The 25,779-nt window shown below is 42.6% G+C and overlaps 2 protein-coding genes across 3 annotated transcripts in view; one reads left to right on the top strand and one right to left on the bottom strand.

The window, feature by feature from the left end:
* Positions 1-12,116, top strand: part of ARX (aristaless related homeobox) — a 33,232-nt gene extending 21,116 nt beyond the window's left edge. The window contains exon 5 of the mRNA XM_030202372.1: positions 11,598-12,116. Within this exon, the coding sequence (XP_030058232.1) occupies positions 11,598-11,601 (4 nt within the window). The 3' untranslated portion in view covers positions 11,602-12,116. The remainder of the gene's footprint in view (positions 1-11,597) is intronic.
* POLA1 (DNA polymerase alpha 1, catalytic subunit) overlaps positions 359-25,779 on the bottom strand; it is a 782,590-nt gene continuing 757,169 nt past the window's right edge. For both annotated transcript variants that reach the window (XM_030202369.1, XM_030202370.1), the window contains exon 37: positions 359-1,537. In XM_030202369.1, the coding sequence (XP_030058229.1) occupies positions 1,395-1,537 (143 nt within the window). In that variant the 3' untranslated portion in view covers positions 359-1,394. The remainder of the gene's footprint in view (positions 1,538-25,779) is intronic.

The raw sequence follows: 25,779 nt of genomic DNA, 5'->3' as shown, positions 1-25,779 counted from the left end.
CAGCTTTCGAAGACTCTAGTGGACCTCAGCATCACTGACTCCGAGATAATTAGTTGTAAAGTGCGTAGTCTTATGCCTAAATTCAGGGCCTAATATACTGCGAAAGAAATCTTGATCTGTTTAAAAATCACACACTATCTAGTCCTTTAATAAAAGGAAAAAATGCACGAGTGTGTGTAGCACACCATCATTACATAATGTAAGCATTTAGGAGAACTCTTTTGGCTAATTTCATGATGTATGAATTCTAAAGGATGAGGTTAATAGGAATGTCACAAGAGAGCTAATCTATCCAGTGAGGCCTGGTAAATAAATTATTCACCAATCACAAAGCAAATTTCTCTAGAAAAAGCTTTATTTTTCAACTATGAACAACTTGACAGACATGAATTTTTATTTGACAAATTGTAAAATAGGTACTACCATACATAAAATTTACACAATATAACCACCAAAGTTTAAAACCTTCCATGTTGTGTGCAACAAGGAAATTAAACATTTATATTCTATATTTTTATATTCAGTTACAATTCTTTACGTAGCAGGCAACAAAAAAGTCCTTAGACTAGAGTAAAAAAACATTTGTAAAATAAAAGGATATGTACTATTAGGTCTTAAACAAATGCTACGGCTGCATCTTCATTCTTTCAAAGCAGGGTAAACCTAAATTTTATCTTAAAAAACAAAACAAAACTGAATGCATGGAAAAATAATATTTATACCTGTACATTTCCAAAAATATATATAAAAAAAACATTCCAAACCTGAGGATCAGTGTCAGGTCTGCATGGAAAAATAACCATATTGTGCTTGGAAGAGAAGGCTGTGAAATAAGCATGATGTATATTGAGATATGTCTTTTGGTCTGAGACTATAAGAAACTAGTTAATTCACCTGCCCAAATCTCTAACTGAATTCCCAATTCAGTTTCACAATTGTTATTAACGGAGATATTCTTGACGGTGGAAGGAATTAACAGGAGAAAGACAGAGGCTTTTATTGAGAAGACAGCCAACCTTCTTCCTCGAAAAGCACCAACTAAACACACCAGTGCAGTCTGGCATCATCTTCAGTGCACTTTCGCTCACAAGAAATTCGCATCTTAGAAGTTTTGATAGGCAAAACAGACAGGTGTATATGTTCAGGTATATCTTTAGATGGAGTTTGTTGAAAATATCAAGAAAATGCAGCCTCGTACATTTTGCTATGTTTCTATGAAAAGGTGATGATTTAATCAAAAGCACAATCACTGCCCAGGGAACTCAGATTCCAGGCATTATTATTTTGAGGATAAGGCAAATAAATCCAGAGGCCATCAACTGATAATTGCAATGCAATCCTTTATGAAATCAGTGCTGCTTGTCACTGTGCACCTTGCAGCAGGAAGCCTCTATTTATCTAACTGTGTTGATGACCTGAAAAAGCTTGCTGAGATTCACTTCAGAGTAAGCACTCATGGACACTAACTTGTCCACTGTGTTCTTCAGCTTTCTGTATGCATCTGTTATTTCTTTGGAGTTGTGAGACTTGATGAAACCTGAAACAGAAGGAGAAGCAAAGTGTTAAAAAGTTAGATGATTAAAAAGCTTTCGTTTTCTCTTGTGTCCAGGATACTCAGTTTTTACACAGGATGACCTAGTTTCAAGACCAAAGAATTGCCCCACAGTCTTGCTACAATTCACCGACATGTCATTTAATACATGTGAAATAGAAAAGCCCACTAAGGGACTGGAAAAGTTGGCAGTATCTCACAGTTGGAGGCACAGTGAGAGATTGTGGTTCTAGTTGTGTTATCACCCTTGTAGTACATTGTTAATGGTAACAGAAATTTATACCCAAGATACAGCTAAAAGATGAGAACTGTATGGAATGAAGGAACATTTCACATGCCCAAAACATAACATGACAGAGGATGGCTGATAAAGACCAAATATCCCATCCAATCTTGGCTGTAACAATATGTCCCAGCTACTAACCATAGACACCTGATCACCTGTTGGACATCCGTCCTTAACCAAATTCAGTTTTGCAGCCTTCCTCACTAGTTCTCTAGCATTTTGGTTACAGAACTAAAAGAAACGTCTAAAAACCACAGATGGACTGGTGAAAATCCACTGCTTATTTCTCGGATAAGCAGTTTAAAATCTGTTTTACTTTTTTGGGATCTTGCCAGGTACTTGTGACTTGGATTGGCCACTGTTGAAAACAGGATACTGGGCTTGATGGACCTTTGGTCTGTTACAGTATGGTAACGTTTATGTTTTTATGCTAGATATTCATTAAGCTGAGATGATACTATGTAACATAGTAACATAGTAGATGACGGCAGAAAAAGACCTGCACGGTCCATCTAGTCTGCCCAACAAGATAAACTCATATGTGCTACTTCTTGTGTATACCTTACCTTGATTTGTATCTGCCATTTTCAGGACACAGACCTTAGAAGTCTTGCCCAGAACTAACCCCATTTTCAGGACATAGACCGTAGACGTTTTGCCCAGAACTAGCCCCACCACCCAAACGCCAGCCCCGCCTCCCAATCTCGGCTAAGCTTCTGAGGATCCATTCCTTCTGCACAGGATTCCTTTATGTTTATCCCACGCATGCTTGAATTCCGTTACCGTTTTCATCTCCACCACCTCCCGCGGGAGGGCATTCCAAGTATCTACCACTCTCTCCATGAAAAAATACTTCCTGACATTTTTCTTGAGTCTGCCCCCCTTCACTCTCATATCATGTCCTCTCGTTCTACCGCCCTCCCATCTCCAGAAAAGGTTCGTTTGCGGATTAATACCTTTCAAATATTTGAACGTCTGTATCATATCACCCCTGTTCAGGTCCGCAAGTCTCTCCTCATACGTCTTGTAACGCAAATCCCATACCATTCTCGTAGCTTTTCTTTGCACCGCTTCCATTTTTTTTACATCCTTAGCAAGGTACGGCCTCCAGAACTGAACACAATACTCCAGGTGGGGCCTCACCAACGACTTATACAGTTGCATCAACACCTCTTTTCTTCTGCTGGTCACACCTCTCTCTATACAGCCTAGCAACCTTCTGGCTACAGCCACCGCCTTGTCACACTGTTTCGTCGCCTTCAGATCTTCAGATACTATCACCCCAAGATCCCTCTTCCCATCCATAACTATCAGACTCTCCCCGCCTAACACATACTTCTCCCGTGGATTTCTACTCCCTAAGTGCATCACTTTGCATTTCTTCGCATTGAATTTTAATTGCCAAACCTTAGACCATTCTTCTAGTTTCCACAGATCCTTTTTCATGTTTTCCACTCCCTCCCCGATGTCCACTCTGTTACAAATCTTAGTATTGTCCGCAAAAATGCTTTCCATAATCTCCATATCTTTGTTAGTCAAGGTTATGGGAGGCATAGTATCATCTGAGTTTAATGAATATCTATCACTACACAAAGTTTTGCATGCTACTTAGTCTGGTTTCAGAAGTAATTTCAGTACTGATTGTTACATTTGTACCCCGTGCTTTCCCACTCATGGCAGGCTCAATGCGGCTTACATGGGGCAATGGAGGGTTAAGTGACTTGCCCAGAGTCACAAGGAGCTGCCTGTGCCGGGAATCGAACTCAGTTCCTCAGTTCCCCAGGACCAAAGTCCACCACCCTAACCACTAGGCCACTCCTCCACTGAAACCCTAATGCCCACTTTAACATCATGGATAAGGCAAGAAATTAGTGTAGGAAAAAAGGTATTACATGTTGGGTGCATTCGATTTAGTGGATGACAAAATCCTTTTAAAACTATTGGATTACCATGGGATATGTGGGAAGGTACCTGAATGGTTGAAAGGATTTCTCGCATCGATCTTATCAGCTCTCTGTATCTTGGAGATTGATATGCGAAGTTCCTCAGGGTTTCCCATTGTCCCCTATAATGATGGCACCTTTGGGTCAACAACTCGCCAGTATGGGGGTTCAACCCATTTATCTATGCTGACCATATTCTTTTGTTGGTGATGTGCAAGGCATAATGTATTATTAAAAGGGGATTAGATACATAATAACTGTGGGCTAATATTAAAAAAATGAAACAACAGAGAGAAAACCACATATTTGTTATTAAGTAGCCCTTATACTGGGTTTGAAACCAAGCAATTAATGATTGATGGAGTAAGTTATATGTTGGAATCACATCCTAAAATTCTAGGAGTCATTCTGGACAGGCACCTCATATTAGAAGTTCAAGCTCAGAATGTAGCCAATAACATTTTGAGATCATTATGGAGGCTTAGATGAGCTGCTAGGGTGTATCTTGAATGTGATGTACTTCAGCTTATTTTTCAAACTATTGTCTTTGCCAACACAGATTATTGTAATATGTTTTATGTAGGTTGTAAAGGGTCGGTATGTAAAAAGCTTCAGATGATTAAGAACGGCAGCTTGACTGATCTACAGGGTGCCCAAATTTGAGAGAGTAACCTGTTTGCTGGTGGTGCTGCATTGGCTCCCAGTTGAAGCATGTTCTATATTTAAACTTTGCTTCATGATTCATTGCATTTTATATGGTGTGGCCCCAGGACATATGTGTGATCTAATTGATCTGCCCAGATGAAATTCACTTTCTGATTCCAGAGAATTCTTAATTTTACACTATCTTGTGTGAAGATTGCTTACAAAACAATATTTTCATCAACACTCCCTTATCAGGCAGCAAAATGGTGGAATATGATACCATCGGAGATAAGATTTCAAACTAACTATGCAAAACTCCACAAATTGCTGAAAACTTTATTTCAGAAATTTCTATTATCTAGAGGATTAAGCTGTACTTTTTTGTAATTCACTGAGTCTGTTGAGCTATATCACTTCACATTTTGAGAATTGTTAACCACACTGAACTCATAAGGCTAGTGTGAGATACAAGTATCTATTGTAATGTAATGTAATCTAATCCAACACCCGGTCCCCCTTCCTCATTTTATCACAGAGTTTTGCAGTAACCTAAACAACTTCCAAAAAAAGTGAGGATTTTGAAAACCGACAAGGTTGTTGTTCAAACATGCATGCCCACCTAGGTTTCCTAAGGACTAGCTAGAAGGTACCCACACCATCAATCTACTTGAAGACCGAATTGATTTATAACTTGTAGCGAGCTAGTTCGAAGCTCATTACATCACTGTGACCTTGAGTATGTTGCTAGAATATGGTTCCTTTATCTCCCTCCCACCTTTTTTTTATGAATGTTTCACCACTTCTCTGAAGGAAATGAAGTGCAGGTTGTTGAAAATATTACAAATCTCACAACCTTGTTACTACCACGGATCTCTCCATCTATCCCAAGCATGATTGCATTTTAAGACACCCCTGGTTTCCAAACCTCTGTGCTGGTAGTCTATTGCAGGCATGTATTACTCTCATGAAAGTGTTTTCTCAAAAATGTCATTAGGAGACAGGCAGTCTAGGCTACTTGGAAAAATGAGGAGAGGCAAGTAAGGTGAACAGAATCAAGGAAAACAGATCCAAAACCATCTGAAATCAAATAAACCGCTAATTTGCACTTAGTGGTTTCTCATTTGATTTCAGCCATTTTGGTTGCTTATATTGGCATCATTTCTTTTCAGTAACTTTGTCAATCCCTTGATACAGGCATTTGCTGAAACATGGCTGTGTTAGGTTTATATGCATGAGGTGTTCTACCAATAAAGTTGACTTCTACCATACTGGTGTTTGCTTCGACTTTGAGTTTGTCTAGAGCACTTCTACTGCCAACTAAATAAAGGATCAAGAGAGTCACCCTAGCTTTTTGCACATTTCCACTCATTCACAGTTTCATCTCTGTCTCGTTTTGCCAGCCTAATTATACAATTAAAGCCAGAATCCCAAATGATAACTTTAGGGAGTAGTAGTTTGGTTTTAATTTTTGGCATAGTGACATCTAGGCAATGTTGTGTGAATTCTATAACAGAAGGAAGTTTCACATTTACAGAAGAAATATGGCAAATGAGAATATCATTTAAGCTAGTAGTATAGCTGGGTTAATAAACAAACAAAAAAAGGTCTGGCCAAGTTCCAGGCCAACAGATATATTAAGAATTATTAGCCAGAAAGAGTTGTGGATTGCCAGCTCCTATTTCTGTGGTTGAGACAATGGTGCAGGGATGAGGGATTTAGATTTGTTAGGAACTGGGTGATATTCTGGGAAAGGGGGACTCTGTTCCAAAAGGATGGGCTCCACCTTAACCAGGATGGAACCAGGCTGGGACGGAGACAGAACCCACGGGGACGGGGCGGGGACGGATACAAACTTTATCCCCGTGTCATTCTCTAGTTTATATCCATTCTCAACTAAGCTACTAGAAACAGATACCTTTAAAAGGTTTTTATATATCACCTCCCATTTACAAGCTGCATAATGGACTCCCGGATCTTCTCCCACTGTCTAACATACTTCAATGGAAGCGGCAGCTGAGCCAACAAGACCCCATAAAAACATGAGATACATCCCCTGCCACAACTCCCTTGGATTGCTTGTTCAAGTGGAATGATTGAGATCAGCAGCTCCCCCTTAGCATGACGCCAAATAAAATCTGCCAATTGCCAATAGAGAAATGTATCTCTCCGGCCTATCCCAAATTCCTCCCCCAAATCTGGAAGATCCACCAATTCCCCCTCCTCCCAGACTTGCCCCAGCGTACACAAGCCTCTGAGGTAAGAGTACACAAGCCTAGGAGTGGTATGGACAGCCAAGCCAGCACCCATAGCGGGGTATCTTAACCCAGCTTTTATCCCAATTACACTGCCAATCCACAAGATATTTAAACTGGGCAGCATGATATTAAGCCCTACAGTTGGGCACCCCCATCTCCCCCCTTCTCCAGTGTTGAAAGAACATCTGCCTTTGCACCCTCGGTGGCTTCCCCTGCCAAATAAATTGAAAGACCCTTCTGTGCAGCTTCCAAAAAAACTGATGAGGGACAGGGCCAGGCAAAGCTGCAAATAAGTATAAGAGTTTGGGGAGTAATACCATCTTGATCGCGTGAACTCTGCCTAACCAGGAAACATGCAAATTATGCCACCGGTCTAGATTTGCCCAGAGTTCTCGCAGCAGTCCAGGGTAATTAGCGTGAAACAAACCCTCCAGGGTGGACATCAAGTTGACCCCCAAATACCTTACCAAACTGGTAACCCAGCTATAAGTGAAACAACTTTGTAAATGACCCAGCTCTGGCTCAACCACAGTAAGGTTTAATATCTCTGATTTGGATTTATTAATCTTAAATCCTGATATCCGCCCAAAGGTTTCCAACAAGGCCTTAATAGATGGCAAGGACTCCATGGTGTCTGACAGTGTGAAAAGGATATCATCTGCAAACAAAAGAATTTTGATCTGCACTCTCCCACATCTAATTCCGCAAATCAAACCAGAGCAATGTACCAATTGTGCCAAGGACTCCATAGCTAAAGCAAATAAAACGGGAGAAAGCGCACGACCTTGCCTAGGCACCCGAGGAAGCTCAAAACTATCTGTATAGTCCATGTTGATCTGCAGACTTGCTAGAGGCTGTGTGTACAAAGTCCTAATCCAGGCCAGATACTGTTCAGACATGCCAAATTCTCCCCCAAATTGTGGCATATAGCACTGCAACCTCTTGGCCAAGATTTTCATGAAGATCTTATAATCCACCCCTAGCAAAGAGATAAGGCGGTAGAAGCCACACTCCAGGGGATCCTTCCCAGGTTTGGGAATCAAAGTCACCCCAGCTAAGCACCAAGACAATGGCAACACAGACCCTTCTTTTAAGGAGTTCAACAACCGGACCAAAAGGCTAACTAAATGACTGCTGAAAAGCTTATAAAACTTGGCGGTGAAGCCATCAAGTGTAGACAGCTGGGCTACCTCTGCTGGATTTAACCCCGGCAGCTCAAGCTGCGTAAACAATTGATCAAACTCCTCAGAAGAGGCCTCCCGTTCTGGCTGGTACAATTGTCGGTAAAACTGCACAAATACCTCTTTGATCGCCTCTGGGGTGCTATGTTCACATTCTGACATATCTCAAATCTCAAGACTCGTATTATGTTGTGCTCTCATCCGAAGCTTATAGACCAGTAGTCTACCCGCTCTATTAGCCTCCTCAAAATACTCTTGCCACAGGGTTTGCAATTTATCATTAATTGCAGCCAGGTCTAACTTTGTCTCTGTGATCTCCGTTCAGAACCTATCAATCCGAGGCAACAAAGAAGATCTATCACCCCCTTGTTTATATGCTTGTTCTAGAGAGTAGAGCTGTTGAAGAATCTCACAGTGCCTCTGAACACGCTCTCAATGAATCTGAGTTGAAGCATTTAATTTTCCCCATATGACAGCTTTCAAAATTCCCAAAAAGTCTCAGGAGAAACCCCCTCTGGGTCATTAAAGTCAAAATATTGTTTTAGATCTTTTTCTACCTGCTGAGCGTGTAGAGGATCCTGCAGCAAAGCATCCGAGGCCCTGTGTCCCACTTAATTGTCAAAACAACTCCGACCAAGTCATTGCTTCAATAGTGACAGCTCGTACTTGCAAGACCATCTCCTTGGCCTGTCAACCACATTTCAATTTGAGAATAAGAATCATGAACTCTCAAATGGAACGTATAGTCTCTTATCATTGGGAAGATGAAATCTCCAAGCATCAATTAAATCCCATTGGGACAAAACATTATGCAACAGCTTCCTATCTGCCCTGCCATAGCCCACTACCTTTGCAGTGTTGTCCCAAGTCACATTCAGGGTCATATTAAAATCCCCACCAACAACTGATCCTCCACCTTGTTGATGAGAAGTCTACTGAGTGACCCAAAAAAGTGGCTTTGCTCTACGTTGGGAGCATATAAATTAAGCAAGGTATAGAGTTGCTGATCAATCTTCACTTTAAGAAGCAAATACCTCCCTTCCTCATCCCTAATTACCTCATGTACCACAGGAGAGAGAGAGAGCTGGCAATTAATATACACACCCCATTAGTTTTAGGCTTCAATCTATTAGTGGCAAAACAGATCTTAGAATATCACTTATGGCAGAAAAGGCCTCAGCTCCCTGCCCTGTATGTTCAATAAACTCCTATGTAATATCAAGCAGTGTCTTGAAATAGTTGACAGGCTGTGCCGTGCAAGGATTTATGTATTAAGACTGCTATCCCACATTTACATCCCGCTGAGGGGGAGCAAAAAACCTACCTCACCCGTTGTCTTCTTAATTTTTGGTGTTCTGTTAGTGAAAGCCTGGTTTCCTGCAGACAAATTACATCTGCTTTATGGCGGTTCAAGGCCCCCAATATTTTTATGCATTTGACGGGAGAGTTGATACCACCACCATTCCAACAGACAAATCTTATTTGACCTGGAGCTCGGTTACTCATTTCCCACTGCCGAACTTATGTTTGCCATTATCTAAGTCACTATGGAACTACAACTAGGCTCCCAGCCTCGCCTGGTAGTGATAAGCCAGCCAAACTCAGAATGTAGTTCACACTCCCATAAAAAGTTGCCTCTCTTTCACAACTATACCCCATACATCCCTTCCATGCACCCCTCCTCTTCCCCTCACCAAACTCTGTAACCCCACTGGCCTCTTGAGAATATCTTCAGTTGAGATGGATAAAGAAGCATAAATCGTATTTGTAGGTTCTTACGATAGCATCTGTGCTCCTGTAAGACTACCGAGTAATCTTGAAAAATAAACAGAGCACCATTTCTAGTGAAACCTCCAAAGGATTTCAGTTTTATGGATGTAATTATGTACCTTAACCATGACCACTCTTGGGTAGTTTCTTCCCTCCCATAGGCACCCCACGTGATGGGCCCTCTCCAAAGACTGGCACTGTCTGAGAGTGCAAATTCTGCACAAAGCCAGCGTTCCAGCAGAGTAAAAGAGTGCTCTGGTATAGTTTCAGGTAAGCCCACGATCCTGAGATTGTCTCTCCTGGATTGATTTTCCAAATAATCCACCTGTGCTAACAGCCCCACTACCTGCTTTTCCAAGGCGTCCAGCTGTTTTGTTGTTGCAGCCCCCATGTCCTATGTTGTGGACACACTTTCTTCTAGAGCTGTGGCATGTCCGTTAGTGTCTGCTAACAGCGATTCCAATTTTTCCCAACTATGTAGATAGCTTGCCCAAATGTGGCTCCATCACCTGCCCAACTGCCTTTGTGAGCTGTTTGAGCTGTGTAGGGGGGAAAAAAAAGGAGAAGCGGGAACTTCAGCCAATGCCATCTTGTCTTCACCTCCGTGGGGCTTTTCTCTCTCCGTGTGGACTCCTTTACTTGGCATGCAACTTGCAGAGATTGTAATATATTTGTCCATGAGCTGTATACAGGGCAAAAAATCAACGCCTGGGGTACGGGAGCCTTTGAGAGGATCGAACACGTGTCCGTGCCCCTCAACACGTGATATCCTTCCCTTTTCCATTTTTAAAAATTTATATTTATTCACATCCAACTGATAATGGCTATGAATCCTTAAGAATTACCAGCGTCTTGATGCAGTAGCATACTGGCAACTTTCCAATATGCTAAAACTCAATCCTTCAATGTCTATAACAAGCTAAGTTTGGAAGGAGAAAATAAATTCCCCTGCCCCCACCCCATCTTTTCTACCTGAGGTGTTCTGAGCTCTCACATAAAGGAATGGTTCAATATACTTGAATTTCTCTTGGACAGCTCTCCTTTGCTGTCTTCTTCAAGCTTCAGAAGCACTGGTCAATGAACCCTTCTCTTGATCCAAAAGAGATACATACTATCATTCATACACTGGTTTTCAATCATCTTGATTATTGCAACTCTTTCCTTGATGGCTTAACTGTGTTTATCATCAAATGACTGGAAATTAATATAAAATACAACTGTGAAACTAACAAATGGTATAAAAAAGTACGACCATAACACCTATCTTATCCTGGATCAACTTCAAGATTCTTACATTAGCCCCCTCAGGAAATCAACTGTAATGCTCCATTACGTTTGTACAAACCTCTGGTCTCATAACAGTTGGCCTATTCACTCCAATTCTCCCAGCTAAATGTTTTCTGTATGCAATCATCTTCAACAATCAGGCTAGAATCCAATCAAGCTACCTCTTCTGTGTGCTAGCAGCATGCTTATGGAACTTACTACCCCAAGAATCAAGGAACAAGATCTCCTACCCCAAATTTAAAAATGGGGTGAAAACATGGCTAAAGAGCTATGGGAACCTAGCACCTGTTGTCCCTCACGGGTTTCCCCACTGGAATAAAATTTAACTAACACATATATAGCCTGTCTATCCATTACATACATAGTAACACTCTGCTCAGTGTAGGAGTTTAGAAAAACCCTGTTCATGCAAACACAAGTGATGGAAAATTGGGAAGAAAAAAGTGGTCACATTTAACATTGATAAGTGATACTGCAATTCTAGTAGAACATACAGTATGCTTCTGTAGATCATGTCTTGTACAAATTCTCTTAACACCAAATGTCAAAATTCTCAGAGAAATCCATAAAGAAAAAAATGTCTCCTTTCAAAATGCTTGACATTTCGCTTGTAAGTACAACTATTATTTATAGACCTATTTGTAAGTGCCACCAATAATTTCTTATTTATTTTAACAGGTAATTCCAAGAGGAATCCAGGCTTCTTATACCAATGAAAATGAATGTGTCAACATCAAACGCTACATAAAAGAAGGAAATTTCATCTTAACAGAGATCTGCTCCAGAGTGGGGTTATACAAGATCGCAGAGAGGATAATTTATGTTCTGTCCACACAGCTGTGTGTGCAGGTTTCCTAGGCTGGCTGTCACTGTCTAAGCGTCCTTAAAATTTCTGCTTTCATAGGTCAGCACGTGCATTTGACCCTTTCCCTCTAATCACTGAAGTTCTGGCAAGTGCTTCAGTGCCCTAGACTCAGGCACTAACCCTATTGGTCCTTGTTCTGTAGCCTTGCTTCCAGCTCCCTGCAAGATGGCAGTCTCCAATTTTGCTCAGAGCATGCAGCAATGCTCTGCCTTTTTCCTCTCTGGGAAAGCAGACGTTCTTTTTACCAATCCTCTTTATTCCCAACTTATTCTCCACATCATTCCATGTCTGCAATAAATCAACACCTATTCTTCAGACCCTCCAGATCCTCCTTTCTGCAATAATGATAGACTGTCAGCAACTGTTCAGTATCCAGTTCAAAGACATTTGTCCTGGGGCAGAAAGACTTCTTCTGGTTTCAGCTTCTGCATGCAGTAAGTGAATTGTTTGTACTTATTCTTACAATAAACAGTTGAAATTCAAGAAAAAACAGAATCCTCTTTGCTGGTTATTGGGCTGTTGGTTTAATTGGCTGTACAGAAATGCATGTGCACACATTATGAGCACCACATTTATAACAAAGTGCCTATGTTAATAGGGCAGGAAGATACCTATTTTATAGATACATGGGGCCTTTTTGCTAAACCATGGTAAAAGTTGCAGTTACCACAGCTTAACACAGGACTTTACCACACGGCAGCAGCAAATATAATACAGCAGCGATTGGGGGCATTCCCAGCATTCTTCTTTACCTATCTCGCAGGTAAAAGTTCCATTAGCATGCACTACTCTAGAGTTAGCATGGAAGCACTTAGGAGGTGGTAAGTGGTCCTTTGTTAACTGTGCATTATTGTTTACCCCCAAATTCTATATATGGCGTAAAAAATGTGTACTGAAAGTTTTGTGTGAACGAAGATGTGCGTGTAAATTAATTAGCTAATGAACCATTAACTTGCAGTAAATTGATATCAAATATTACCGTTAATTGGCAGTCATTGGGATCTGCGCATGAATCTTCCTGCGCACCATTCTACTACACCAGATGCTCAAATCCACTAGTACACAACTCAAAATGGGGCATGGCCAAGGGCGTTCTAAAAAAATTGCATGCATCATTAGAGAATAGCATCTTTCCTGTATCCAAATGCCAAGAGTTGAGCCCCAGCATTTAAACCAAGTTTCAGCGCCCAACTTTGGGTCCGAGAATCAGCTCTATTCTATAAACGAATCTCAACTTAAGAGCGCTGTATAGAGAATAGCATTCCACGCTGATTTTTTCCAGCAGCGATTATAGAACGTACCCCTCAGCGTGCAGTATATGCAGCTTGCTAACTACACAACACCTTTCATGCCCATTCTCTGCCTCCTCGCACAAAGCCCTTTTGTATGGTTCTGTGCTAGAAGTTACTGTGTGTTAAGTATGTAACAAAGTTTAGTAAAAGGGGCCCATACTGTACTAGCACAAATCCTGTCTGAACATTACACCTGTTCAAGAACAGGTGTAAATCTTAGCATACACATTACATACGGACATGTATATTTTATAAAACACCTGTGCTCCAAATGAACTCCTGCCCTGAGCATGCCTACTCTACAAGTACACACCAGTTGCATTATGCATACTTTTAAGCATGACCTAATTTTATAACAGACCTTTTTTGCATGAAAATTGCTGTTTTATATGTAGAAAACACTTAGAAAGTTGCCCCCTTAGAGGGTAATTCTATAGCGATGCTATCTGTAGGCAGCAAAAGAGCAAGTTTCTGGCAAACTGATACACAGCACTGCAAATGCGGCGATCCCCCGACGAAGCTATTGCGAAATGGGTCCTATCGGGATCTAAAGCAGAAACGTGCCGTTTTTACCTTTTGAATATAGAAGAAAATAATTACTCCACTACTACTACTACCGAACATTTCTAAAGCGCTACTAGGGTTACGCAGCGCTGTACAATTTAAACATAGAAGGACAGTCCCTGCTCAAAGAGCTTACAATCTAAAAGACAAGAGAACAATCTAAAGACAAGTGAACAATCTAGAGGACGAGTGAACAGTTAATCTGATAGGGTGGATAGATTGGGGCATTTTATATTTCTCGAGCGGTTAGGCGCCGAAGGCAGCATTGAAGAGGTGAGTTTTAAGCAGAGATTTGAAGATGGGTAGGGAGGGGGCATGGCGTAAGGGTAAAGGAAGATTGTTCCAGGCGTAGGGTGAGGCAAGGCAGAATGGGCGGAGCCTGGAGTTGGCAGTGGTGGAGAAGGGTACTGAGAGAAGGGCTCTGTCCTGTGAGCGGAGGTTGCGTGCAGGAACATAGGGGGAGATGAGGGTGGAGAGGTAGTGAGGAGCCGCAGACTGAGTGCATTTGTAGGTAAGGAGGAGGAGCTTGAATTGTATGTGATATCTGATCGGAACCCAATGAAGTGATTTAAGGAGAGGGGTGATATGAGTATATCGGTTTTGGCGGAATATAAGACGTGCAGCAGCGTTCTGAACGGATTGAAGGGGGGATAGGTGGCCGAGTGGGAGGCCGGTGAGGAGTAAGTTGCAGTAATCAAGGAGAGAGGTAATGAGAGCGTGGACGATAGTTCTGGTGGTATGCTCAGAGAGGAAAGGGCGAATTTTGCTGATGTTGAAGAGGAAGAAGCGACAGGTCTTGGCAGTCTGTTGGATAAGCGCAGAGAAGGATAGGGAGGAGTCGAAGATGACTCCGAGGTTGCGGGCAGATGGGACGGGGAGGATGAGTGGAGGAAGAGGAGAAGTGGGTTTAGGAGGAAAGATGAGCAGCTCGGTCTTGGACATGTTCAGCTTCAGGTGGTGGTTGGACATCCATGCCGCAATGTCGGATAAACAGGCCGATACCTTGGCCTGGGTCTCCGCGGTGATGTCAGGTGTGGAGAGGTATAGCTGGGTGTCATCAGCATAGAGATGATACTGAAAACCATGAGACGAGATCAGCGAGTCCAGGGAAGAGGTGTAGATTGAGAAGAGAAGGGGTCCAAGGACAGATCCCTGGGGAACTCCAACAAATAGTGGGATGGGAGTGGAGGAAGATCCATGGGAGTGTACCCTGAAGGTGCGGTGGGAGAGATAAGAGGAGAACCAGGAGAGGACAGGGCCTTGGAACCCAAAAGAGGACAGCGTGGCAAGAAGTAAATCATGATTGACAGTGTCAAACGCGGCGGAAAGATCGAGGAGGATGAGGATGGAGTAGTGACCTCTGGATTTGGCCAGGAGCAGGTCATTGCAAACTTTAAAGAGTGCCGTTTCAGTCGAGTGCAGGGGGCGAAAACCGGATTGAAGTGGATCGAGGATGGCATGAGAGGAGAGAAAATCAAGGCAGCGGCTATGAACGGCGCGCTCAAGTATTTTGGAAAGGAAGGGTAAAAGAGAGATGGGGCGGTAGTTGGAGGGGCAGGTAGGGTCAAGTGAAGGTTTTTTGAGGAGAGGTGTGACAATGGCGTGCTTGAAGGTGTCAGGGACAGTTGCAGTGGAGAGAGAGAGAGGTTGAGGATGCGACAGATGGCGGGGGTGACAGTATGGGAGATGGTGTTGAGTAGGTTGGTGGGGATGGGATCAGAGGAACAGGTGGTGCATTTCGAGGAGGAAAGAAGGCGGGAAGTTTCATCCTCGGTGATCTCAGGAAAAGAGGAGAAAGAGACCTGGGTAGGTTGGTTGAGGGAGAGGGTTAAAGGGTGAAGAGGAGGTGGTGGCTTGGTCGTGAACTCAAGGTTGATCTTTTGCACTTTGTCGCGGAAATAGTCGGCCAGTGATTGAGGAGAGAGAGAAGGGGGAGTAGGAGCGGGGGGCACTTTTAGGAGGGAGTTAAGGGTGGTGAAGAGACGACGAGGGTTGGAGCTGAGAGAATTGGTCAATTGGGTGTAATAGTCCTGTTTTGCACGGAATAGGGAGGAGTGGAGGGAGGATAGCATGAATTTGTAGTGGAGGAAGTCTGAAAGGGTACGAGATTTCCTCCAGAGGCGCTCAGCGGATCGGGTGCAGGAGCGAAGGTAACGGATGCAAGGAGTCAGCTAGGGCTGGGGATTGGTGCATTTTGTGGGACGGGAGATGGATGGTGCGAGGGTATCCAAAGCAGAGGAGAGAGCGGTATTGTAAGCGGAGACCGCTTTGTCGACAGTTGCGGAGGACGTGATGGAGGGGAGGAGATTAGAGATAGTAGATGATAAGGTGGAGGGGTCAATAGCCTGGAGGTGGTGGTTAAAACGTTGGACGGGGTGGAGGGGGGGGTGAAGTGTGAATGTGATCAGGTGATGGTCGGAGAGAGGAAGAGCTGAGACGTGGAAATTGGAGGGTGAGCCGGAGGAGGAGAGGACGAGGTCAAGACAATGGCCATCACGGTGAGTAGGGGTGGTGGAGCACAGCTGGAGGTTGAAGGAGGATGTTAGGGTGAGGAACTTAGAAGCATGGGGGTCGGATACGTCATCAGCATGTACGTTAAAGTCTCCGAGAATGAGGGACAGAGATGAGGGGTCAAGAAAAACAGAGAGCCAAGCATCAAAGTCGGTAAGGAAGGAAGGGAAGGATTTATCAGGGGGGCGGTAAATAACTGCCACTCTGAGTGGTAGTGGGTAGAATAGCCGGATGGAATGGGCTTCAAAGGATGAGAAGCAGTGAGACTGCGGAAGGTACAGTTTGTGTGTTTTGCATTCAATAATGGTGGTGGTTTTCTAGACTGATGATTATACTTTACCCACACATTCGCAGTGTTTTTAGCCAGCAAAGAAATTTGTGGCTTCTTATATGCTGCAGAGTATGTGTGGTTTTCCCCCCATCAATAAAAAAAACAAACAAAAAGTAATATAAAAAGCATTGAATGAATAACTGTGGCATTCAGGTAAAGGGTTCTTCACATTTTGCTATAATTTACACCCACACACTTGCTCATCATCAAATCATGGCTAACAAGATTGCGCTAGGTGGTATTCAATAAAGGATGTCATTTATGCATTAAGTGGTCATTTCCAGATCACTATAACAATTAATCCCGTAATGCTTAACATGTTTATTTTTGTTATGGTCACTTTTGCATTCAGTTCAAATACATGAACTATGAGGATTCAAGACTGGTGAATGGATGAATTTGTATTACTGAGGGAGTATTGGTGCAGATGGCCCTAAAAATCAGAGCATCACTCTCAGGGTGAGAGATTTGGGGCCTTTCCCTGACACAAACCTTTGAAAATCCGTGCCAAACAGGCTAAGCAAGGAATATGAAGTTTTTCAAATATTTAGGACACTAATGATATCTGTTTAGCCAAGTTTCATTTTCGTCAGCAAGCTACTTAGAAAGCCTGTCTTTGGTCACACAAAGTAGATTTGGTAACATTTCAGAAAAGCTCCACGACAGTCACCTCTGCATGACTGAACTACTGATTAAATGACAGAATACATTCATGGTAACTTTTTATTTATGGAAGTATGACATGAATTTAATAAGTGAAAAATAATCTACAAACCCAGCTTTCAGAAAAAGTAAAAATCAGCTTTGAGAAGTGAAATTAGCTCACAGATATGTCTGCAGTACAGCAATACTATGCATTTGAATGACACAAGTGCATCGGATGACTGGGGAGAACTGATTTAAAGAGCAGACTAATACAGAGCAGGGGACGATGAGAGAGGACACACCTCCTGATGCGTTTTACCTCCTCTGCTGATGGGATATTGACTTTTCCCACCAGGTTGGTTAGAAAGGGGACTATTTACGCTGCCACACAGCAGCATAAGAATGACAAGCACCATTGCTCTGTGCTCTTCCTACTAAAAAAAAAAAAAAAAGCCAAGTGCAGTCACTATATATCACACAGCCACTCAATACTTTCAGGTTACCATACCATCCATGCTAAAGAGTATTGTTCAATCAGCCTTCCAGAAAATACATTGAATCAATAAAGCTCCTAAGAACAACAACAAAAAAATGCAGTTAAATTTATCCCTAGAAAATAATTAGAAAACAAAAGCAAAATTAAAAATTGAAAGGAAAATAAGGATCGTGCTTTATATGAATTACTATCTACAGACCGCTTCCTTTTTGAAAATGTAGAGGTTACAGAATTTTTGTTATGAAATTCTTCAATTGGTGGGTAGTTCCACAGTCAGAATCATGTTTGCAAATCTTGATGAGAAGTTCTGTCAAAGCAAGCCGTCATATGTCACTATTAACATTTACAATCGTTTTGTATCCTGATCTTAAGAGTGAATAAGAAATGCAGCCCCACCTTCTAATGTTACTGCTGGGTCTTTCAACTCCTTGAAAGAAACCTTCATCATCAGAAATTGAACTCTCACATCATACACTAGAGCAGTCAAATTCTCTGTTACACAGCTATCAAGCTATGGAAGCTTTAGAATCAGAATAGCCCAATAAAGATCTTGAAACACTGGATATAAGAACAAGAAAACAGCCCCAAGGCCACCAGTGAATTAGTATATACTGAGATTGTATATCCCAAAAGCTGATGTCAAGATGGGTCTTAGAGAAATGGATTTCACATATAGCGTTACTACTATAGACTTCCAGATTCACATTCTCAAAAAGTGCAAAGGCAAGAAAGCAAATAGCCACAGTTGGTCTCCATTTTTGGAAAAACAAGTGGCTAAAGCACAAATTCACTGGGTAAGACAGATGAGTCGATATTCAGCCAGCAGGATCAGCACATTAATTTAAACACCAAAACCAGTGCTTACATTAATATACATATTCAGTGCCACTACCTGTATAGGTAGCATTGCCAAGGCCGCACTGTCCATATAGTTTAGGCACAGGTGCTAATGCTGAACTGGTCTACCTTCCTCCACCGCCAGTATGATTTCCTTAACCTTTACGCCAAGATTCCGTTATAGACCTAACATAGAGTCGGCATTGGTGCTCATGTTAGTCATGCCCTCCTATACCATGTCAATCGCAGGCATAAGTTGGTGCACCTAGGTGTACGAATTGAAATACACAATTTATAGTATTCTATAAACTACGTGCATATCCAGGAACCATGCCCATGCAGTAAGGTAGTAAGGCACTTACGTGTACCTTATAGAAGCCTGAGACATAAGATGGGAGAGCTGGAGTACATTGCACACAATGAAAAATTGGATATTATTGGCATCTCTGAGATCTGGTGGAAGGAAGATAACCAATGGGACACAGTCATACCGGGCTACAAATTATATCGTAGCGATAGGGTGGATAGGATAGGAGGAGGGGTAGCACTGTATGTAAATGAGAACCTTGACTCGGATAGGCTGCAAATATTGCAGGAGACAAAACCCCTATTGAAATCTTTGTAGATTGAAATGCCATGTGAAAAGGGGAAAAGGACAGTGATAGGAGTGTACTACCGTCCGCTTGGCCAGGACGAGCGGACGGACACAGCAATGTCAAAGGAAATTAGGGAAGCGAATAAATTGGGCAATGTAATATTAATGGGTGATTTCAATTATCCACATATAGACTGGGTTAATGTAACATCGGTACACGTTAGAGAGGTGAAATTTCTTGATGAAATCAAGGCCGGCTTCATGGAACAGCTGGTTCAGGAGCCCACAAGAGAAGGAAAAATACTAGACTTAGTCATTACTGGAGCTCATGATCTGGTGCGGGGTGTAACGGTGCGAGGGCCGCTTGATAACAGTGATCATAATATCAGTTTTGATATTGGCATTGAAGTAAGTGAACTTAGGAAATCAAATACACTAGCGTTTAACTTTAGAAAAGATAACTACGACAAAATGAGAAAAACGGTGAAAAAAAAGACTGAAAGGTGCAGCTCGCAGGGTAAAAAACTTGCATCAGGCGTGGATGCTGTTTAGAAACACCATCCTGGTGGTACAGGAAAATATATTCCGCGTATTAGAAAAAGGGGAAAAAAGACCAAACAGTAAGGTAAAGGAAGTCATTAGAACCAAAAAACAATCATTCAGAAAGTGGAGAAGAGAACCGACTGAAAGTAACAAGATAAAACATAAGGAATGCCAAGCCAAATGCAAAGCAGAGATAAGGAAGGCAAAAAAGGACTTTGAAAAAAAGTTAGCGTTAGAAGCAAAAATACATAGTACATTTTTATAGATACATTAAAAGCAGGAAGACGGCTAAAGAATTGGTTGGGCCACTGGACAAAAATAGTGTTAAAGGGGCAATCAGGGAAGATCGAGCCGTAGCGGAGAAATTAAATGAATTCTTTGCTTCGGTCTTCACCGAGGATTTGGGAGGGACACTGGTGCCGGAAAACATATTTGAAGCGGGCGAGTTGGAGAAACTAAACGAATTCTCTGTAAACCTGGAGGATGTAATGGGTCAGTTCTGCAAACTGAAGAGTAGTAAATCACCAGGACCTGATGGTATTCATCCCAGAGTATTAATAGAACTGAAAAATGAACTTGTAGAGCTACTGTTAGTAATATCCCATCTATCCCTAAAATCGAGTGTGGTACCGGAAAAGTGGAGGGTAGCCAATGTTAAACCGATTTTTAAAAAGGGTTCCAGAGGAGATCCTGGAAATTATAGACTGGTGAGTCTGACGTCGGTACCGGGCAAAATGGTAGAATAAAATTACAGAGCACATACAAAAACATGGGCTGATGAGACAAAGTCAGCACGGATTTAGTGAAGGGAAGTCTTGCCTCACCAATCTACTGCATTTTTTTGAGGGGGTGAACAAACATGTGGACAATGGGGAGCCGGTGGATATTATGTATCTGGATTTTCAAAAGGCGTTTGACAAAGTGCCTCATGAAAGACTCCAGAGGAAACTGGAGAGTCATGGGATCGGAGGTAGGGTATTGAAAGATAGGAAGCAAAGACTAGGGTTGAATGGTCAGTATTCTCAGTGGAGAAGGGTAGTTAGTGGGGTCCCGCAGGGGTTTGTGTTGGGACCACTGCTTTTTAACATATTTATAAATTACCTAGAGATGGGAGTAACTAGTGAGGTAATTAAATTCGCAGATGACACAAAATTATTCAGGGGCGTCAAGTCGCAGGAGGAGTGTGAAAGATTACAGGAGGACCTTGCAAGACTGGGGGATTGGGCGTGCAAGTGGCAGATGAAGTTCAATGTTGACAAGTGCAAAGTGATGCATGTGGGTAAGAGGAACCCGAATTACAGCTATGTCATGCAAGGTTCCGCGTTAGGAGAAATGGACCTAGAAAGGGATCTGGGAGTCATCGTTGATAAGATGTTAAAAACGTCTGCCCAGTGTGCTGCCGCGGCTAAGAAAACACACAGAATGTTGAGTATTATTAGGAAAGGGATGGAAAACAAACACGAGGATGTTATAATGCCGTTGTATCGCTCCATGGTGCGACCGCACTTCGAGTACTGTGTCCAATTCTGGTCGCCACATCTCAAAAAAGATATAAAGGAATTAGAAAAGGTGCAGAGAAGGGCAACGAAAATGATAAAGGGAATGGAACGACTTCCTTATGAGGAAAGGCTGAGAAGGTTAGGGCTCTTCAGCTTGGAGAAAAGGCGGTTGAGGGGTGATATGATAGAAGTCTACAAGATAATGAGCGGAGTAGAGCGGACAGATGTGAAGCGTTTATTTACGCTTTCAAACAACAACAAAACCAGGGGACACAAGATGAAGCTAGAATATGGTAGATTTAAAACAAACAGGATAAAGTTTTTCTTTACTCAGCGTGTAGTTAGACTCTGAAACTCATTGCCGAAGAATGTAGTAACAGCAGCTGGCCTTACGGAATTTAAAGGGGGTTTGGACAGATTCCTGAGGGGAAGTCCATTGAACATTATTAATTTTTTTTCTTGGTGGGGGGGGGGGGGGGGGGGGTTGCCGGGTTCTTGAAGCCTGGATTGGCCGCTGTTGGAGACAGGATGCGGGCTTGATGGACCCTTGGTCTTTTCCCAGTATGGTGGTGCTTATGTACTAATTCCTAGTGCACATAAAGGGGAAGGGATTTGATGTATCATCTTTCTGTGGTTACAATCAAGGCCCCTACTTCTCAATTAACAAAGCCTTTGACTTTATAGAACTGCCCCCTATGAACAAACCCAGTTGAATAGATCATTTTTACTGCCATCTCTGCAGAATTCCTATAGATAGTATTTGGCTGTTTGGCAATTCAAATGGCCTGATGCTGTATCATTTTTTTTTTTAAATATAAGGAGACAGGATTTCTGTTTTGGCCATCTGGAACTAGATAGTTGAGGAGAGGTAAACAAACCTTAAAAATGAAAGACTGATAACTGCAGCACAAGGTCATGAACTACAGACCCCGAAGATGATTCACAGCCAGCATAGAATCTCCCCCCCCCCCAAGAAACAGACAAATACAGATTCAGTACTACAGAATTGGGAACAGCTACACATCTCATCACTGGGTGTGATGTGCTGATGTTAGAAGGCCTGTTCACAAAGTACAATAAGGTAGTGTCTTAACCATTAGAAACTGTGTAAACACTATTCCACTGCTGTACTAGAAAAATATTAGCTTCATGACCTTGATAGAATTGTGGAGAATGAAGTAGCGAAGATACGTACATGATGTAGGTATTCTCCAAGGAGAGCAGGCCTTATATTCTTAAGTATGGGTAATGCAGTCCCGCACTGTCCGGTCTGGAGCTTATGACAAGCTATTAAGAGCCTTGTGGAGCGTGAGACATACTCCATTACGCATGCGTGAGTGCCCTCCTGGCTGCTGCAAGAGTGCAGTCATACATGGGGAATCCCTAGCTACCATGCTCACTGAAAACCACCACCATTGGTCAATTTGGCCTTGCAATTGTAAGGACATAACACAAACTAACCTGAAACTATATACAAACTATGTAAGCGTGAAGCCTGGAAAAGAAGAAAACAGGCCTAGGGAGGTATTTATAGACCCCAAACAGATTCTGCAATAATGTCTGTGCAAACTGACTGTTGCGTTGGGTATCCTGTTCAAGGCAGCAGTGTGATGTGAATGTGTGGACCAAAGATCATGTTGCAGCCTTGCAAATTTCTTCAATGGAGGCTGTCCACAAGTGGGCTACCAAAGCAGCCATGACTCAGACATTGTGAGCCATGACATGACCCTCCAGGGTCAGCCCAGCCTGGACATAAGTGAAAAAAATGCAATCTGCTATACAATTAGAGATTATGCATTTCCTGATGGTGAACCCCATCCTGTTGGAATTAAAAGAAACAAAAAGCTGGGTGAACTGTCTGTGGTGCTTTGTCTGCTCCATGTAATAGGCCAATGCTTGCTTGCAGTCCAAGGTGTGCAAGGCAACTCTCGTCAGGATGGGCATGAGGTCGGAAAAAGAATGTTGGCAAGACAATCAACTGGCTCTGATGGAACTCTGACACAACCTTAGGCAGGAACTTAGGGTGCATATGGCGAACTACTCTGTTGCGATGAAATTTTGTATAAGGTGCATCCGCTACTAAAGCTTGAAGGTCACCGACTCTATGAGCTGAAATAACAACCATGAAGAAAATGACCTTCCAGTTCAAGTACTTCAGATGGTAGGAATCCAGTAGCTCAAAAGGAGCTTTCATCAGCTGGGTGAGAACAACATTGAAGTCCCATGACACTGGTGGGGGTTTGACAGGGGGCTTCAACAAAAGCAAACCTCTCATGAAGCGAACAATTAGAGGCTGTCCAGAGATAGGCTTACCCTCTACATGTTGATAAGCATTAATCGTACTGAGGTGAACCCTTATGGATTTGGTCTTAAGACCAGACTCGGAAAGGTTAGAAGGTATTCATGCAGGGTGTGTGTAAGACATGAGATGGGATCTAAGGCCTTGTTCTCACACCAGACGGCAAATCTCCTCTATTTAAAAGAGTAACTCCTCATAGTGGAAACTTCTTTGGAAGCCAGCAAGACCTGGGTGACACCCTCTGGCAGACCCAAGGAAGCAAATTCTAGGTCTCAACATCCAGGCCGTGAAGGCCAGAGACTAGAGACTGTGATAAAGAACAGACTCCTTGTTCTGCATGACAAGGGTAGGAAAACACTCCAATCTCCATGGTTCTTCGGAGGATAACGCCAGAAGAACAAGATCTGCCAAGGCCAGTACAGTGTGAGATCAGAATCACTGTCCTGCGGTCTTGCTTGAGTTTCAACAAAGTCTTCCCCACAAGAGGTATGGGAAGATATACATACAGAAAACCTGACCCCCCAATGAAGGAGGAAGGCATCTGATGCTAGTTTGTCACAGGCCTGGAACAGAACTGAGGGACCTTGTGATTGATGTGAGTGGCAAAAAGATCCATCGAGGGGTGCCCCACGCTTGGAAGATCTCGCAGGCAACGCTCATGTTGAGAGACCACTCATGTGGTTGCATGACCCTGCTCATTCATTCGGCCAGGCTGCTGTTTTTGCCCACCAGATAAGTGTTGTGAATGAGCATACTATTGCCAGAGAGTCTAACACCACATCCGAATGGCCTCCTGACACAGAGGGCGTGATCCAGTGCCCCTCTGCTTGTTGGTGTAATACATTGTAACCTGATTGTCGATTTGAATTAGTACAATTTGATGAGACAGACAATCTCTGAAAGCCTTTAGAGCGTTCCAAATAGCTAGAAGCTCCAGGAGATGGATCTGGAGATTAGTTTAACAGGTGGACCAAGCACCTTGAGTGTGAAGCCCATCTACATGGGCTCCCCAACCGGAGATGCATCCGTTATCAGCACTTTTTGTGGCTGAGGAATTTGGAATGGAAGTCTCGGAGTCAAATTGGATCGAATGGTCCCCCCACAACCGGGAGCGAGAAAGCTCCGGGGACATATGGATGACATCTTCGAGGCTCCCTATGGCTTGGCACCACTGAGAAGCTAGAGTCCACTGGGCAGTTTTCATGTGAAGATGTATCATGAACGGTGGATGCCATGTGTCCCAACAACAGCAACATCTACTGAGCCCTGCTGAGAGGTTCGAACCTGAGAAGCCAGTGTGACTAGAGTGTCTGCTCTTGGCCCCAGGAGGAAGGCTCTAACCTTCTTCGTATCAAGCAGGGCTCCTATGAACTCCAATTGACGGCAGGGTGTAGACAGGACTTGGGGTAGTTTAAAATGAACCCTAGTAGCTTGAGCACCCGAGTAGTCCTCCATGTAGACTCCTGAGCACTGTCCTCTGATGTGCGCTTCACCAGCCAATCGTTGAGATAAGGGAACACATGGACTCCCAGTGTGCATAGTGACACTGTGACTACCCAATGAATTTGTATGAGATCTATTTGCATACACTGCCTTCACTGTATGCAAATAGATCTCATGCATATTCATTATGAAAATTCTGAAAATCTGACCTGGCAAGGGTTGAGGTTGGACACCCCTGGTTTAAAGGGAGAGCAGAGTAAAGGATGCAAATTATTGTTAACTTCTAAGTAGCTTGTAGATGCAGGAAAAAAAAAAACACAATTTGAAGTATCTGCATACAAACACTAGAGGCCTAAAAAATAAAATGAGAGAATTAGAGTACATAGCACTAAATAAATAGGTAGATGTAATAGGTATCTCAGAGACCAGGAAGGACAATCAATAGGATACTGTGTTAAACAGGGTACAAATTATATTGCAATGATAGAGTGGATGAAATTGGAGAGGGGGAGGGGTGGCACTATATGTTAAAGAGGAAATGGAATCAAACAAAGTAAACATTCAACATTAAATAGATAGTGGCATGGAATCCTTATGGATAGACAGTCTCTATGTGAAGGAAAGGAGTATACTGGTAGGGCTGTACTACTGTTTGCCAAGATAGAACAGACAGATAACTAAAAATAGTAATATTTATGTTCTAGTGTGAAAAAGGAGAATTTAATACTCTCAAAAATTGTGGAGAGAGCTTTGCCTTTTCTGCCACAAGCTAGACCATTTAGGCAAACTCCATAAAAACTGTAATAATAATTCTCCAAACATCACGTATGTTCTCCAAAAATCACACTAGGAATCTAAACATCAATCCAGTCAACCGCAAGCATCAGTTTTAGCAATGTCTTTTCCCAACTCTTTTCATAAAAACATATCCAATTATTGG

This window comes from Microcaecilia unicolor, chromosome 4 (genome assembly GCF_901765095.1).
Source record: "Microcaecilia unicolor chromosome 4, aMicUni1.1, whole genome shotgun sequence".
Classification (NCBI taxonomy): Eukaryota; Metazoa; Chordata; class Amphibia; order Gymnophiona; family Siphonopidae; genus Microcaecilia; species Microcaecilia unicolor.
The sequence above is the reverse complement of the archived record's forward strand: the minus strand, read 5'-3'. Positions and strand labels throughout refer to the sequence as shown.